Raw genomic sequence first — 16,540 nt, 5'->3', positions numbered from 1 at the left:
CTCTTTTAAATGCATGTACATAATCAGGTTAGTAAACTGTTCAGGCTGGAAAATAAGACAAGCATTAAACCCATAGTCAGTTGGATTTTATCAGCCCTGAAAGTTGCATTGCCACGTCACATCACATGTACCCCTTACAATGTAAATGAATGGGGGAGGCATGGACTTTGTGTCAAACAAAGGCTTCTGACATCTAAACTATAAGTCTGGCCACTTTCAAACCTGTATCAATGGATTCCCCATGAAATTTCCTACTAAAATTTTTTTAATGTAAGATTTGGCCAAAGTCATGGGATTTATGAGGAGATTTCACAAGAAGAGTGACATTCTCCTCTCCAACTGAGAGGGAGAGAGAGAGAGAATAGGAGGGAGGGGATGGGCGTGGGGGTTAAATGCAGCTCATTTTTGTAGGATACAGCAGAAAGGTTGAAATACATACAGTACATAATATACAAACTTTGTATGAAGTTTGGTGTTATTATCATTTATTTTACAATAATTATGAGTCTTATATGTATAATTCAGTAGTGGGGATGACCTATGAGGGGAAGGGAAAAAATGGAGTGAGGGTGACAGTTTAGTGATAAAGTGCTGCAGAAAAATTAAATCAAAACTAAAATTTGTAGCTCTGTACTGCAGTTTTTCTTTTATTAGGGCCCGAGCACCTAGTGGTTCACTCACACTCTCCATTCAAATATATGAGTATTTTTCTGTGTCCAGCTGCAGTTATTGTTTCTACACACCTGACAGTACACATGTCAATCAAACTTTCACCAGGTCATGTGGGTTAAAAGTCTTTACTTTTCTAAAAATAGACTTTTTATTAATTAGGAAATTAATTTGTTTTACACACAAACTCATCGAGAGTTTTCAATTTACTAATTGAAATTCAAGTGAATGGGCCCAAAACTTGCATGATTTTGATGCCACAGGTGTGAGCAAGACAGACATGTCTCACCCTGCAGAAAATTCTCATCCTCACACCGTTGAGATTTGATGTTTCGCCATGACAGAGGAAGTTGCTATAACTTTATTGTAAATTCTCCAGTTTGCACCGAACTTAACGTGTTTGATAAGAGTCCCGGCCTGAACACGTCTACATGACAATGACATCAATCACTTTTCCATCAGTGATGCAAAATGGATGAATAGTGCCTCCTATGAAATATCAACGAAGCAGCCCCAGCAGCAGGCAAAATAGTGGACAAAGGAAGTGATGTTTATCTCCTTCTCGCACTGTCTGAAAACAGCCTGAGTCTGAAAACATCTACATGCCCGTGACAGAAGCCCTTCGATTGTGCCACGGCCCGACGTGCGTGGAGGCGCGAGGGCCCTTTCAACACTGCTTGCAGCTTTAATTTCATTATGAAATTAGATGTGTTAGGAGAAGATGTATTATTGGGGAAGTGTGGTGATACACATTGTGTTCTCTAGACTAACATTTTAGGTCTGTACTTCTTTGCATAGTGCAGTGAATATTAAGAGTGGCTTATCACAATCAGAATCAGGTTTATTGGCCAAGTATGCTTGGACACACAAGGAATTTGACTCAGTTTCCATCGGCTCTCAATGTACAATATATACACATGTACAGGAAGACACACATACAGAAGACTAAACTAAGTTTACAAGCTAACAGAGATAAGCTGACATAAACATGACTATTATGTAAAGGGACATAGGTGAAAAGAAAATGTTCAACGGCTGTGGCTCAGGAGGTAGAGTGGGACGTCACCCAATTGGAAGATTGGTGGTTCGATTCCTGGCTCCAGTCCGCATGTCGATGGGCATCCTTGGGCAAGATACAGTCATTTGTAAATGTCTGTAAGATGTGGTAGGGTGGATAAGTGTTTGGAGAGACAGACCACATCCCAGAAACCTTGAAGGTTTAGTCTTAGCAACAACTAGAGTTTCTATCAACGTGTTCTGTCTATTTTCACTTCACAAGATGCAACTACATGGAGCTACATAAAGCTGCTTCTCATGAGCTCATGAACAGAGTAAGGACTGTAAAACCTCACCAGAGCCACAAAAGACATTATACAGTTATTTTCCCTGGTCAAGTAACTGGTAAAGTAAACTGCAGATTTTTATGTGTAAATTGGAGTGTCCCTTCAACTGGCAATTCTCAGAAACAAATGTTGTTTAAACAGTATGCATGCAGTGTTGTGTGTTGGCTATTTTGAAACGAGACTGTTTACAAATTTAGCTTCTGGCACTGGTGACACTGTTTACTGTAACTTGATAGTAAGACTGCTGGAAGCTTGTTTTGAAGGGAGACACACAGTTACACTGTGAGAACCAGAGTTCATTATTATAGAACAATATAATATCCTGTAAACTGAAGATGTCGGGTAGAGCAGAGCTGCTGGTAGAGCTGAAACAGAGAGCTGTCTGCTGTATAGATGAAGCCAAAACAAAGCTGCACAGCCTCAGTAAGGACATATGGAGCTGTCCGGAGCTGGCTTATGAGGAGAGGAAGTCTCATGACAGGCTGGTAACGTTTTTCAGTCAGGAGGAAGGCTGGAAGATCGACACTCACTTCAAACTTGACACTGCGTTTCGAGCCACTTGGGGATCTGGAGGAGGCAGTGAGCCGGGAGATGTGGTCAACGTGGGTTTCCTGTGCGAGTACGACGCCCTGCCTGGTATTGGACATGCATGCGGACACAACCTGATAGCTGAGGTTGGAGCTGCTGCGGCTTTGGGGCTCAAAGCTGTGCTGGAGAACACCTGCAGCCTCCCTGTCCAGGTGCAGGTAGGATAACCACACAGCATGTTAAGGAGTTCACACTTTTCTCAGATGTCACTTTGGACCAAATTTGGAAGTTTAGTTTATGTGAAGTAGTAGTAGAGAATCTTTTTAATGGTGTAGTGTCAGTCCAAAGGATGAACTAAAGGGCACTCAGTCAAATATTTTACTATGAGTAATTACATTGCAGTCCATTGAGTAGGATATTGACTTTTTTTTTGGCTGTTCTCCAGCACAATTATACACCATGAGTTTAAAGTGCCAACTTTTCTGAGGGTGTGTAGGGATTGTGGCCCAATTTAAGGAACCCAAAGAAATAAGGGAATAAAGATAAAATGAGATAAAATTAGATTTGTCAACATCTAGTGTCAAATCCCTCCAGTCAATAACATATATGGGTCAAATGGGCTAATTGTTTTGGTCCCTGGCCAGCAAAAGAAGGCAGCTGTTTTTCAATGAACAAGCTCTGATGAACCCACTGTACACTACCTGCTCAGCACCAAACAGCTGACAGACAAAGATACATAGTGGAGCATTTAGCAGCTAAAGAGTCAAATATTTTTCTCAGGAGCTGTTATAGAACTAAAAGCTGAATATTGGACTTATATTAATGAGGTGAACATGATCCCGAATGAATGATGATGTTGCTCTGTGTCTGCTAGATGTGGAGATAAGAAACTGTTTGCAAAAACAAATTCAAATGGTAATACAATGTCAGATGTGTTTTTTTAGCTTGTCTCACTGCCTTCAAGTGACCCAAAAATCAAATAAATTAATATTAAAAGGCCTATTGGTCCTTCTTTGTTATGGATATGGATACCTTGAATGCATGTGCTGGGAGTACAAAGCTAAAAGAGCAGAAAATGTTGTCCAAATACTTATGGACAGTGTCAATATATGGATGTGTATGTGTCATAGATAGTCATGGCACTCATTTTTGGAAGGCACTGTGTGTTTCCCCACATGATTTCCCACTGGTCCTCATATTCAGCTGCCTCTTCATGTGTGTCCATGGGCTCTAATTGGTGGGTTTGCATATTTTAGTAACTGCAAATAGTGTCTGCCTTACAGTTTTGCTGACCGAAAAGCAGTCCCTTAGGTTTTACACTGATTTCATGGTGTCCAGACAGCCATTCATTACAATAAATTTTGATATGGTATGAAAATCAACTTGCAGAGACTTGAAACTTGTTTGAGGTAATGCAGGAAAGTAAACAGTTCAGTTATTGCCCTTTGGTACTGCTCCAACATGTCCAAACACTTGTATATGGTTGTTAAGCATGCTATGTTGTTAATGAAGTAAAATGGGAAGTGGACTGTATTTATATAGCGCTTTTCTAGTCTTCCGACCAGTCAAAGCACTCTACCACATATACCAACATTTGCCCATTCACCCATATTCGTAAACTGATGGCAGAGGCCGCCATGCAAGGTGCCAACCTGCTAATCAGGAGTGATACAGTGCTTTTTTTTAACCCAAAGAGCTTTCACAATGTTTCTAATGCTCACTTATCCATTCACACACATACTCACAACAATTGGGAGCAATGTGGGTTTCAGTATCTTGCCAAAAAACACTTCAACGTGCGGAATGGAGGAGCCAGGGATCAAACCACCAACCTTCTGATTAGTGGACAACGTGCCTTACCTCCCGAGCCGCAGCCACACCAAGTCTAAATCAAACAGTAACAATGAACAATAACTAAATACGGATGTTGTGAAAAGGATCATGTTTACTGTATTAAAGTGATTGCTATGCAGCAGGAGCTGAAGTTCATGCTGGACTCCACAGGTGACAGTGCTGGGGACCCCAGCTGAGGAGGATGGTGGAGGTAAAATTGACATGTTAAGGGAGGGAGCATTTGAAGGCCTGGATCTGGTGTTCTTGGCCCACCCATCAAAGGAAGATGCCACTTACCTGCCATGTGTGGCTGAGCATGAGTAAGCGTTATTAGATTTCACACATTTCCTGTATGAATTTTTGCACTAATGCACTAATGCAGTACTGTCTTGTCAAATTCCAAAGTATGGTCAACAGGGAAAAGGACTCAAATGCACATACATAAGGAGAACAGAGTGAATTAAAGGTGGACAAAGACTAGTTTAGCAACTTGAAGTCAATCCAAAACACATCCAACAGGGCTATGGCAGGAACTAGGTCACTGACTGGCAGCAAGTCTAGAACACAAGCAACAGGCAGGTTTACAACATAGGGACAGGGAATGGGCAGGAATACAATGGCAACATAGACAATCTGATAGAGGGAAGAGGAAAGACTGGCAAAGAGTGTTGAACAGGGGCATCTGTCAGATCAACATCATCATCTACAGTATCCAACTAATAGATCCAACTAATAAAATAATTTCTGCTGTTGAAAAGTGTTTATATAAACTTCTTAGTACCTCTCACTTAACTGTGTTTTTATGTCTGATGCACTTTCTGAGTAAAGCAGAGAGACTGAAATGTGGTTTGTCGTGTGTTTTCCAGTGTAACTATAAAGTATCATGGTAAGGCATCTCATGCCTCAGCCTACCCCTGGGAGGGAATCAATGCGTTGGATGCAGCTGTACTGTGCTACAACAACCTGTCTGTGCTCAGACAACAGATGAAGCCAGACTGGAGAGTTCATGGTGAACAACTGATGCATCTCTATACTCAACATGTTGCTCTGAGGAGTTCAGTGAGCTCTGATTAAATCATGCTGTGTTGTGTAGGTATCATAAAGCACGGTGGAGTGAAACCAAACATCATCCCTGCCTACACTGAGCTGGAGTACTATCTGAGAACCCCTTCACGCTCTGAGCTTCCTGTCCTTAAGGCAAAAGCTGAGATGTGTTTCAGATCAGCTGCTGCGGCAACTGGCTGTGAGGTAGGAAAGCACAATGTGGAAGCACATGTAAGCATCTTAGTGATGTTCTTTTTTGATACCACTAATAGGAGTCACCAAAGTAAGACATTTTCAAATCTACACATTATGTATTGTGTAGTTTTTATAGAGAAAAAATAGTGATTCATTTACAAATTTGAAAACAAGATTTTGTTTTCAGGGTTTTTTGCCTAGCTCTACCAAAAGTTAAAAAAGTAATCAAGACACTAACTCTCTTTCAGGTTGAAGTGCTGTTTGCAAGAAATAAATTTGACAACATGCTTCGCAACACCGCACTAGAGGAACTGTACGAGAGGAACGGCAAAGCTCTGGGGATGGACTTCAATATAGATGAAGACGTTCTTAAAAATGAATCTGGTAAGTGTACATGCTTCTGAGTGGTCAGTTGGTCACAGAACAGTTCTGTCATGAACACTGCTCAGAAGAGGAATGAAGAGGTGACATCACCCCAAACAAGCACACAGTTTTCACATCATGGTATACTGTAATAGCACAGTAAAATTTGTATTAAAACAGCTTTGCAAAAGGCTCTATGCGGGTCCTAACAGCTTCTACCTGCTTTATCTTCATTGATTTTTCATTGATTTTCTACTACATGTACACAGTTCATCATGATGGGTGGAGGCTGATATACTAGGATCTCTTCAATCTTAAACATGGTAGGAAGTATGCTTATTATTTTTTGTTCCAAGACTGAGATGAGATGATCAACATCAATCTCATGACTGTGTGATAAGTACAGAGCTGGAGTCAGGACATTGTTAACCTGCTTAACAGCTAACCTGGCACTGCCCAAAGTGAAGACACACATCTATTTAAAGGGGACATATTATGCTTTTTTGTGATTTTCTGTTATTTATATCCTGCTATGATGTTGGAATCTATGCTAAACATGGTCAAAACTTGAGTTGACCATATGTAGAAATGCTCCCTGCAAGCTCTCTGTATGGTCCTTTCCATAATGTTGTCAGACACTTGTAATACCAATCTGAGCCTGTCAGTGGTAAAAACAAGCACTTTTAATGGACATACATTGATGGAGTGCTATTGCTCCAAAGGATTACATTGCAGCCTGTTTAGTGGCTGCTGGCTGAAGCGCTCTCACTCAATACTGAACCAATTTCAAAAATTGTTCCAATTAGTCACTTAGACACAAAAAGGAAACTAGGGTCCGGAACAGACGGAACTGAGTAAACAGAACTGTAAAAGTGACAATTTGAGGTTTTTAGGGAAATTACATGCTGGAATCTTTATGGAGTCTTGTCATAGAGCCAGGCTGTTTCCTGTCTCCAAGCTTATAGTCTTTATGCTAAGCTAGGCTAACCACATCCTGACTCCAGCTCTGTACTTAACACATGAGATAAATGTCAGAGAGTGAACAAATAAGTGTATTTTTTCAAAATGTACTATGAGTTTAAATACAGAGATGGATCACAGGTCTTTGCTCAGGTGACCCCTATTTTCCTCATTATTTTCCTGTCTGAAATGCACTTTGACTCAAGCATCCCACTTCTTTACCAACATGACAGCATTGCAGTTATGTAATATATTCCATTATATGATCAGTTTCAATCCAGATCCTCTGTCTTCTGTGTCTTCTGTGTTACAGGTTCAACTGACTTTGGCAATGTGACATTTGTCGCTCCTGGGATTCATCCATACTTCTACATTGGCTCTAATGCTCTGAACCACACAGAAGAATACACTGGTGCTGCTGGTGTGCACCAACCCACACAAACACATCACTACCTCTACCTCTATTTCAGTGCCTGACCCATGCTGATATGTGTTTCTATGGCTGACAGTGTGTTTGTGTCTTTGCTGCAGGTGATGACAGAGCTCAGTTCTACACGCTGCGGACAGCGAAGGCTCTGGTCATGACAGCTCTGGATGTGTTGCTGTGTCCAGAGCTGCTGCAGAGGGTGAAGCAGGAGTTCACTGAGGCCAAACTGGAGGAGGACAGGAAGCTGACAGGAGAGAACACAGAGCAGTATGCAGACAGTTGTTAATGCAAGTGGAGGCTCTGCTGAGCTGCCTGCACACTGACTGAACACACAGCAGCCTCAGCAAGACTCATTCCTGTTGTCAAATGCAGCAACCAAACATGAGAAATACTCTGCTGCATTTGAGCCTTTTTCTTACAGTGTTCATCAAAGTCACAGTTGAAATCACAGTTGATTTCTTAAAATTAAGCTTATGTTTGATTGTACAGTATTGTGGAGGCAGGCAGCTGCTGGGGCTGTTCAAAAATGGTGATGCCTCAATTTTTTCTCAGTTTGTAAATCTGAAATACAATCAGTTTTGCATTTGTTAACTGATTTGTTAACTTTGTTAACTCCTCTGAACTGTACATGGTTTTGTTTACCCTGCTCATAACATTGTATATGATATCAATCTAACAACATAATTATTGTTCATTGTCTTAAACTGCTTTGTCCTGATGATATTGTAGTCCTTAAGCAATCTTTGTAACAGCAAAGCATAAGAAACTGCAATGGAAGACATTGTGCAACACATGAGTCCTATCACTTTGTCCACATGATGGCAGCAAATACAAAAGATTAAATAATAACCTGTAATCAGCCTCCAACCAGAACAACTAGACAGCTCAGCTATGGCATGGAGAAACCTACAATGTGCACTCTCGGGAAAATATTATCTGAAAAATTCCACAGTTTAATTATTTGGTATTAAACAAATTATTCAACAAGATACCCATTAAAATTGCAAACATGTTAATAGCAATTCACTAAGTAAACACTGAAGTCTGGCTCTACCTACAAACCACATGATCTATTCAAGATACACAGATTAGAATCAGCATCGTCAGCTAGTATGTAGAACACAGAACAATAACTGGTTTTATATTTGCCACAGAGCACAAAATATCAAAGTTCACTTGAGGCTGATGTCCGCCATCTTGTCTGCAGTCAGCTTCTCTTGCCATATCTGCAGCCAGAATGTCAACTTTGACCCCAAAACATGCTGATGAACATCATGTCCATTTAACTGAAGGAATACCTGAAGCTATAGGAGTTTGGAATTTATGTTAACCACAAGTCATCTTACTGACTCAAGACTCAAGATGTTTATTGGTTATAATAGTACAACTGTGTGAACTACTTTGGCTGGGAGGCTCCATTACAGCAAAAACAGTAAATAAATATACATAAAAAGATGTGTAAAATGTAACAAGCAATAAACAATAAATATATATTTTTGAAAATTATATAGATAGATAGATAGATAGATAGATAGATAGATAGATAGATAGATATAGAATTTAAACCCTGTAGAAAGTTATTATACAGTAATATTTATATCTATATATAGGCTATGCAGTATGTTTAGGCTGCCAAACTCGCCTGCCCAGAGGGAGATTATCTATATGAATAAAGTTTTAGAAAAAAAAAAAAAAAAAGCCCCCAAAAAAGCTTCGTCACATGTTTAGGTGTTGGCAGCGCTGTTTAGCGCAGTGACTGGCTGCTTTAGTCAATGACTGACTTCACTCAGAGCAGCAGGACATATCAGGTTTTGGCGGAGAGATGTCGGGTAGAGCAGAGCTGCTGGTAGAGCTGAAACAGAGAGCTGTCTGCTGTATAGATGAAGCCAAAGCAAAGCTGCACAGCCTCAGTAAGGACATATGGAGCTGTCCGGAGCTGGCTTATGAGGAGAGGAAGTCTCATGACAGGCTGGTAACGTTTTTCAGTCAGGAGGAAGGCTGGAAGATCGACACTCACTTCAAACTTGAGACTGCGTTTCGAGCCACTTGGGGATCTGGAGGAGGCAGCGAGCCGGGAGATGTGGTCAACGTGGGTTTCCTGTGCGAGTACGACGCCCTGCCTGGTATTGGACATGCATGTGGACACAACCTGATAGCTGAGGTTGGAGCTGCTGCGGCTTTGGGGCTCAAAGCTGTGCTGGAGAACACCTGCAGCCTCCCTGTCCGGGTGCAGGTATACATCCGTACAGTCTGCAGTAGGGGAGGCTGGGGCCGCTTGTCACACTCATTCAGCTCTGCAGTGACACAAATCAGCTCAGTCATTGTCACAGAAATGAGCCCTGGTTGCCATAGTTTCCTCATATATGGCTGAAGCATATTTATTAGATCTTATCAGGATATATTCCTGTTCTCAAATGCGACAACAAAATTGTGAGGCCAGTGATCTGTTACTGGTACCTTTTTCAGTATAATAAGAGATAAGGGAGCACAATATCTTTCGAAGCACCCACAGTTGTACATACAGACACAGACACACACACACACACACACACACACACACACACACACAGTTAACCACCTGAACATTTGCAGTTAACTAGAAAGCACATACTGTACCTCCACCAAGGCTGCACCACACACACACCACACCCACAATGTTACAGAATTTGAATCTGCATTTGGATTCAGAACTGCATCAAAGTACACAGTAACAGACACTAAGATACATGTTGGTGGAAGAAGGTATTCACATTCTTAAATAAAAGTACTGACATGTCAAATACCGTGTAACATAGAAACGTCCTGCATTCAAAAGTTTATTGAAGTAAATGTACATTAATATTATCAGCAAAATGTACTTCAAAGACAATTTCACAATTTTTCAAGTGTGTCTTAAAACAACAGTCAGGTGTCTGTAATCATTCCTCCTGTTCATACTGGATATTAAAAGATCCTTCAAATGTGCTTTCAATGGAAGTGATGGAGGACAAAATCCACAGTGTGTCCACATAGTCATTTAGTGCAAAAATGCATTTAAAAGTTGATGTGAAGCTTATATGAGGTTTCATCAGTCTATCAAGTGGATATCTGACACATTTACAGTCTTTTTAGCATCAAATTCCCTCTTTGTGTTTCCTCAGACAGTGTTTCTCTGTTGAGAAAGAGGCACTAAAAAGACTGTAACGTTGAAAGATATCTACTGATTTGACTCATTTGGACGCTGAAACTTCATATTAGTTTCAGATAAACTTTTAAATACATTTTTGCACAGAAGGAGGACTGTTGATTTTGTAAGTGAATTATGAAGGGATCTTCTAATGGTCAGTATGAACAGGAGGAATGATTGTTGTTTTAAGACAGACTTGAAAAATTGTCCACCTGTCCTTGAATGTACTAAAAGTAAAAGTATTCATTCTGCATAGTGACCCTTTTTAATGTTAATGTGTTTTGTAACATTGCTGGATTATTATTACTTACAGTATTCATTAATATGTAAACATCATTTTATTGCTGTTGCTGGAGGTGGAGCTAAATTAAAGTATACTGTTCAGCAATACGATTTACTGGAAAACGATTTATAATACTTTATGCTCATTAAAGGTTTTCAAAATCTGAATCCACAAAGTGGTTTATAATTAAAGCTGTCAAATGAATGTAGTGTAGTAAAAAAAAATACTGTTAAAATACTGCAGGTGGCAGAATTTCTACTGAAGTGCTGTAGTTCATGAGAAAATGATGAAAATAAGCCTTCTGAACATCCCACCACTTACTGTAAAATGACATTATATTAATGAAACAAAAATTCTTGTCATAACAATCAGTGTTTCCACAGGTGACGGTGCTGGGGACCCCAGCTGAGGAAGACGGTGGAGGTAAAATAGACTTGATGAAGGAGGGAGCCTTTAATAATATGGATGTGGTGTTCATGGCCCATCCTCTGCAGGATGACGCTCCATATCTGCCTCTTGTGGCCGAACATGAGTAAGTTTTAAACAAACTTCATCTCTGCATGTCCACTGCACTAATACATTATTTTGCTTTTGTGTGCTATCAGATGTATCAAAAATCAATGAAGATAATTAAAGCCACCAAATGTAGAATTATTATATGATTATAGCATCTTTTAATTCATTCTGATGCTGGGAAGGTTAGCATACAAATCTCATCCCTCCAGCTGCTCCAATCTAGCACCAACCATCTGAATCTCCAACCAAACTGTCGGCAGTGTCGTTGCATTGTGGGTAATATAGGTGGCAAGTTTTGACAAAGAAGAATGTGTGGAATAAAAAAGATGATAGTTTTAGTTCTAATACATCGATTTTGATTATTTTCTCCTCACTGTCCATTGTTAGTCTGACAATAATAAAGGAGTACAGTGCTAAACTAGTTAAATACTAATTTAAGAAAACATTTTTACCAACATGCACTTCTAGACTATCTTAGCCAACAGTTAAAATAAAGTTTGATAAATTTCTTTGTAAAGTTGTAGGACATCCACTCTCTGGTCTGATTTTTGACAGTTTTCGGACTGTTTGACCAGCATATAGGAAAACACACAACTAATAAAATTAGTTCTGCTGTTAGTATTTGGATAAAACACCAATTGGCAGTAAACTTCACTTAACTACAGTAGCTTATCTCTTTACCTATCCCCTTCATAAAGCCGAGAAGCAGAGAGACTGAAATGTGGTTTGTCGTGTGTTTTCCAGTGTAACTATAAAGTATCATGGTAAGGCGTCTCATGCCTCAGCCTACCCCTGGGAGGGAATCAATGCGTTGGATGCAGCTGTACTGTGCTACAACAACCTGTCTGTGCTCAGACAACAGATGAAGCCAGACTGGAGAGTTCATGGTGAACAACTGATGCATCTCTATACTCAACATGTTGCTCTGAGGAGTTCAGTGAGCTCTGATTAAACCATGCTGTGTTGTGCAGGTATCATAAAGCACGGTGGAGTGAAACCAAACATCATCCCTGCCTACACTGAGCTGGAGTACTATCTGAGAACCCCTTCACGAGCTGAACTTTCCATCCTCAAGACAAAAGCTGAAATGTGTTTCAGATCAGCTGCTACAGCAACTGGCTGCCAGGTAAAAAAAAATAGCATGAAGTTTTAATTACCTAGTGAGTCTACCAATCTGTGTTGGTCAGTTTGTCAACATAGTGTCTTCCTCAGGTGGAAGTGGAATATGCAAAAAATGCTTTTGACAACATATTGCGAAATACAACTCTGGAAGATTTGTATGAGAAAAATGGCAAGGCTTTGGGGATGGAATTCACCACAGATGAAGAAGTCCTTAACAATGCTTCTGGTGAGAGTACAGTAAATACACTAACAAACATTGACCTATGGACCTATGGAAGAAGAATAAAACACTCTATTGTCCTTACAGGCTCCACAGACTTTGGCAATGTGACATTTGTAGTTCCTGGGATCCATCCATACTTCTACATCGGCTCTAAGGCTCTGAACCACACTGAAGAATACACTGTGGCCTCCGGTATGTCAAGCAGATACGCACCTGCTGCCAGATGAACAAAACTCTGTCTGCACGCACAAAGCCAGAAATATGCATACACATTCTTTTCGTGAGATTTATAAAGCCATATGTACACATGGTTCTGTTTTATAAATCTCAGGAAATGGCTTATGCTTGGCTTTTGTGTGTGTGCATTGTTAATGCATCTGGCCCTTGTACTTGTGTGTACACTGAAAATTCATAATTAGATACGACATAGCCACTCAGTTTAATCCACTGGCTATCAGTTTATTAATCTATGCACTTGTTTTGGAAATTGAAGGGCACTAATTTATCCCTCTCACTGAATGGGTTTTATGGGTCATTTTACCTTTGTGGTCTAAGAAAATTCCAGAATGTTTAACCAGAAATTTTGAGGAAAATGAAGAATTTAGTGGAGAATTTTAGTGTGTCATGATGGTTAAAAAATCTAAATTTCTCATCCTTGAGCTTTTCGCTTGACAAGTAGCAGAATTAATTTGGGTTGCTTCATTGTGGAATAGGTGGTGCTGGAGTCTTGGTGATGTGGTGACTACTTGCAGAGCTAGTTGGTTAGCTACAGTAAGCAAGCTAACTGGTAAAATGTTAGCTAGATGGTAACATGCTGATGTTATGCACCCAAAATAGCTTGCCAGATGGCTTGCTACTAGTTAGCTAACTACCAGTTAGCAAGACAATATCTGAACAGTAACTTAAAACAGGTAATTTGGTGCATCTCTGTAGCATACTGCAGCATCAGAGGTTTGATCGCAGCAGTCACCTTTGCATGTCATTCTTCATCTCTCTCTCTGCTTGTTTCTGGTCATCTCTCTATTATTGCTATAATGAATGCATAAAAATGCCTCAAAGGAACATAGGGAATGCCATGTCTTTTTTGGAGCAGTCTATATTCAGCAGAGGTTATGAAGGTTATGAAGATGGATGGTGTGACACAGCTGATAGCTTCTACAGAATCTGCTTCTCTGATCCTAAGTTCAGCATTATGGTTTTTGTAATTTGCTTGAATTTTCCAAATTACAAAAACTGTGTGGATTTAATCAGTCTCCACAATGGAATCAATTTATTTCAAAGATCTATATTCATAAATTGTCTGTTAAGGCCTGGGCATACCAGCATTTGTAACAGCAAAATTTCTGTCTGAAAACAGAATGTTTCAGTACAGTTGCTGCAGTCGGTGGATTTGCTTATAGAAGCCATTGATCTGCCTGGAGCTTTCAGCAACATCACTGAGCTAGCTAGCTTGATGACTGGTAGTTATAGTGAGTGGGGCGAGCTATTTTTGCAGGCTGGCTAAGTGTTTACTGGCTATCTAGGATGTTACTGAGTTAGCTTGCCAACCACAGTAGCTTGCCAGCTAGCTCTGTATTCACTACATCACCACCTGTTTAGTGAAGATGTGACAATGAATTTTGCTGTGCCACTTTCTGGTGTGAACACTTAAATACCATTGGACCCTAAGATTGATATATTAATATTTTGCTTTTATAGAAGAAGAAGGTGGAATGTTTTGAAATATCATAATTGTCATATAATCCTTCAGGAGTGGTGCACACTCTGTGCTATATAGAAGACAAAGGAATGTCATGCTCACATTCATGTGACACTTGAAAGCTCTAACTGCTGGGGGTAAAATATTATACTATTATATTGAGAAACCCTGGTTTTATGAATGTTGGCTTTTTTATCCTGCTGATCTGTATAGCAAGGTGCACACCTGATATGTTTATTTTTCTGACTCAGTATGCAGCATTTAGTATAAACCTTCATCAAAACAGAACATGTCCATCAAAAGGTCCACTAATAAACACTAGTTTTGCACGATAATGCATGTTTTCTCTCAGAAGTATTGAAATTATATGTGTATATGTCTTCCTCCCTTTTTTACCTTTCTCACTGCTCTACCATCAAGCAGCAACAAAATGTAAAAATCATGTTTAAATATGTGTTTGTCTTTGCTGCAGGTGATGACAGAGCTCAGTTCTACACGCTGCGGACAGCGAAGGCTCTGGTCATGACAGCTCTGGATGTGTTGCTGTGTCCAGAGCTGCTGCAGAGGGTGAAGCAGGAGTTCACTCAGGCCAAACTGAAGGAGGACAGGAAGCTGAAAGGAGAGAACACAGAGCAGTCTGCAAACAGCTGTTAATGCAAGTGGAGGAGCTCAGCAGCTCCTCCACTTGCATTAACAGGCAACTAAACACAGGAACGGTGTTCCTACCAAAAATATTGATCTTTACTGACATTTGATCCAACAGACATTTTTAAGTACAGAATGCTAGTACTATTGTAGGCTGCGCTGTTCACTCAAAATCATTGAAACTTGGCTTTGTAGAGTTTTTTTCTGTTTGTTTCCTGTGTTTAGATGTCACTACAAGTCAAATCTATATAATGCAAGGCCTTAAAGGGACCGTATTATGAAAAATTCACTTTCGCAGTGCTTGTGCATATATATTTGGGCTGGCTTGCTCTGAAATCTGAACTCATTTTATGCTTCCTCTTATGTCACTTGGGGATTCATTGATATTGCAACCACCCCCACATCTTTGTTTCTTCACCCACAATTTCCAGACTAGGGTTTTTTGGTCAAGTTATTGCAGGTTGAAAGAGTGCAATGTTATCATAGAAAGTTGTATTAAACCAGAATGATACTTAAAGAACACTTTTGGCCCTAAGAAAGCAATGAGTTACTAGTAGATGCTGAATCATTAGTACACTCTCGTTAATGTTTTCAAGTGATGTTCTCTTCTGTCACAACATCTTCACAGATGAGAAGACTTTATTTCATGGTCACATCATTTATCTCTTCTTCTTCTTCTTCTTCTTCTTCTTCTTCTTCTTCTCTTATCTTCTTATCAGAGGACAGAAGATTTGGGAGTTTATTTACAATGAAATATCAGATTTTTCTAAGCCACGTCTGCCGGTTTGGCTTTGTCAGAAGTTTGACATAAGCCACAACAGATGTTACAGTGGTATTACATAAGATAAAAGCAACAGACAGACATATTTCATATCAACGTCAAACTTTTTGATGATCTTCAGAGAGGCTGTCTTTCATTTGTTGATCAAACAGACTTCATTTGACTCCAAATGAAGTCTGTCAGATGTTCTGCTGACCTGCATTCCAGTTGCAGAATCTCACATTTCCCAAAGTAAGTCAATATTTGTTTTTGCACAAAACAGTCAAACAGAAAAATGTGATACACAAGATATTTTAATCAAGAAATTTGTACACTGATGTACCATGGAGTCAATACATGATTTGATATGCCACTGTGTAGATGAGAATAGTTACAAGAGATGGAGAAAGTGAAAGTAGAAAAATGCTCCAATTCCATCTGAGATTGACATTAATGTCTGTGACAACTACAAAGTGTAAGTGCAAGCATATCAAGAAACAGCTCAAAGGATCAAACAGTGACATTAAACTATGAAACCCTGAAGTTCTGATGCAAAAAAAAATAAAACATGGTTTACAGCAGAGGTTCCCAATCCCCTGGAGGCCGGTACCATGCCTCAGATCATTTGCTACTTTTTGAATTAAAAATAAACAGATTAATAATTATACAACCTTATATATGGCTTTATAGGCAATTTTATGCTTTTTTTTGTTTAAAAAGTTAGTCAGTACCTGAGGTAACCAGTTTGTCATCACAGTGTTTCA

The 16,540-nt window shown here is 39.7% G+C and overlaps 2 protein-coding genes across 3 annotated transcripts; both read left to right on the top strand.

Moving 5' to 3' along the window:
- Window positions 1-2,238: 2,238 nt before the first annotated feature.
- Window positions 2,239-7,872, top strand: LOC137169149 (peptidase M20 domain-containing protein 2-like). Of its 2 annotated transcripts, none has more exons than XM_067572166.1 (7): window positions 2,239-2,758; window positions 4,545-4,693; window positions 5,240-5,382; window positions 5,467-5,621; window positions 5,861-5,996; window positions 7,249-7,347; window positions 7,467-7,872. In XM_067572166.1, exons 1-7 carry the CDS (start codon window positions 2,348-2,350, stop codon window positions 7,646-7,648), a joined length of 1,275 nt encoding a protein of 424 aa, XP_067428267.1. In that variant the 5' UTR covers window positions 2,239-2,347; the 3' UTR covers window positions 7,649-7,872. The 2 variants fall into 2 exon arrangements, with proteins under 2 accessions (XP_067428267.1, XP_067428266.1); XM_067572165.1 differs by having other exon boundaries at window positions 2,240-2,758; window positions 7,249-7,356.
- A 1,091-nt stretch (window positions 7,873-8,963) lies between these two features.
- Window positions 8,964-15,538, top strand: LOC137169148 (peptidase M20 domain-containing protein 2-like). The gene is made up of 7 exons (XM_067572163.1): window positions 8,964-9,595; window positions 11,195-11,343; window positions 12,072-12,214; window positions 12,299-12,453; window positions 12,540-12,675; window positions 12,757-12,864; window positions 14,844-15,538. The coding sequence occupies exons 1-7, from the start codon at window positions 9,185-9,187 to the stop codon at window positions 15,023-15,025; spliced, it is 1,284 nt and encodes a 427-aa protein (XP_067428264.1). The 5' UTR covers window positions 8,964-9,184; the 3' UTR covers window positions 15,026-15,538.
- Window positions 15,539-16,540: the final 1,002 nt, after the last annotated feature.

The sequence above is a fragment of the Thunnus thynnus genome, chromosome 18 (assembly GCF_963924715.1).
Source record: "Thunnus thynnus chromosome 18, fThuThy2.1, whole genome shotgun sequence".
NCBI lineage: Eukaryota > Metazoa > Chordata > Actinopteri > Scombriformes > Scombridae > Thunnus > Thunnus thynnus.
Note: the sequence above shows the minus strand (reverse complement) of the source record. Positions and strands in the feature narration are given on the sequence as shown.

What these genes read in the sequence shown, in the direction of transcription:
- LOC137169149 (XM_067572165.1), top strand. Translation starts at nt 2,348, where the DNA reads ATGTCGGGTAGAGCAGAGCTGCTGGTAGAGCTGAAACAGAGAGCTGTC. An exon ending in GCCAGACTGGAGAGTTCATG is followed by an intron (nt 5,383 to 5,466) that starts GTGAACAACTGA and finishes TGTGTTGTGTAG; the next exon opens with GTATCATAAAGCACGGTGGA. An exon ending in AGAATACACTGGTGCTGCTG is followed by an intron (nt 7,357 to 7,466) that starts GTGTGCACCAAC and finishes TCTTTGCTGCAG; the next exon opens with GTGATGACAGAGCTCAGTTC.
- LOC137169148 (XM_067572163.1), top strand. Translation starts at nt 9,185, where the DNA reads ATGTCGGGTAGAGCAGAGCTGCTGGTAGAGCTGAAACAGAGAGCTGTC. An exon ending in CTACAGCAACTGGCTGCCAG is followed by an intron (nt 12,454 to 12,539) that starts GTAAAAAAAAAT and finishes TGTCTTCCTCAG; the next exon opens with GTGGAAGTGGAATATGCAAA. An exon ending in AGTCCTTAACAATGCTTCTG is followed by an intron (nt 12,676 to 12,756) that starts GTGAGAGTACAG and finishes TTGTCCTTACAG; the next exon opens with GCTCCACAGACTTTGGCAAT.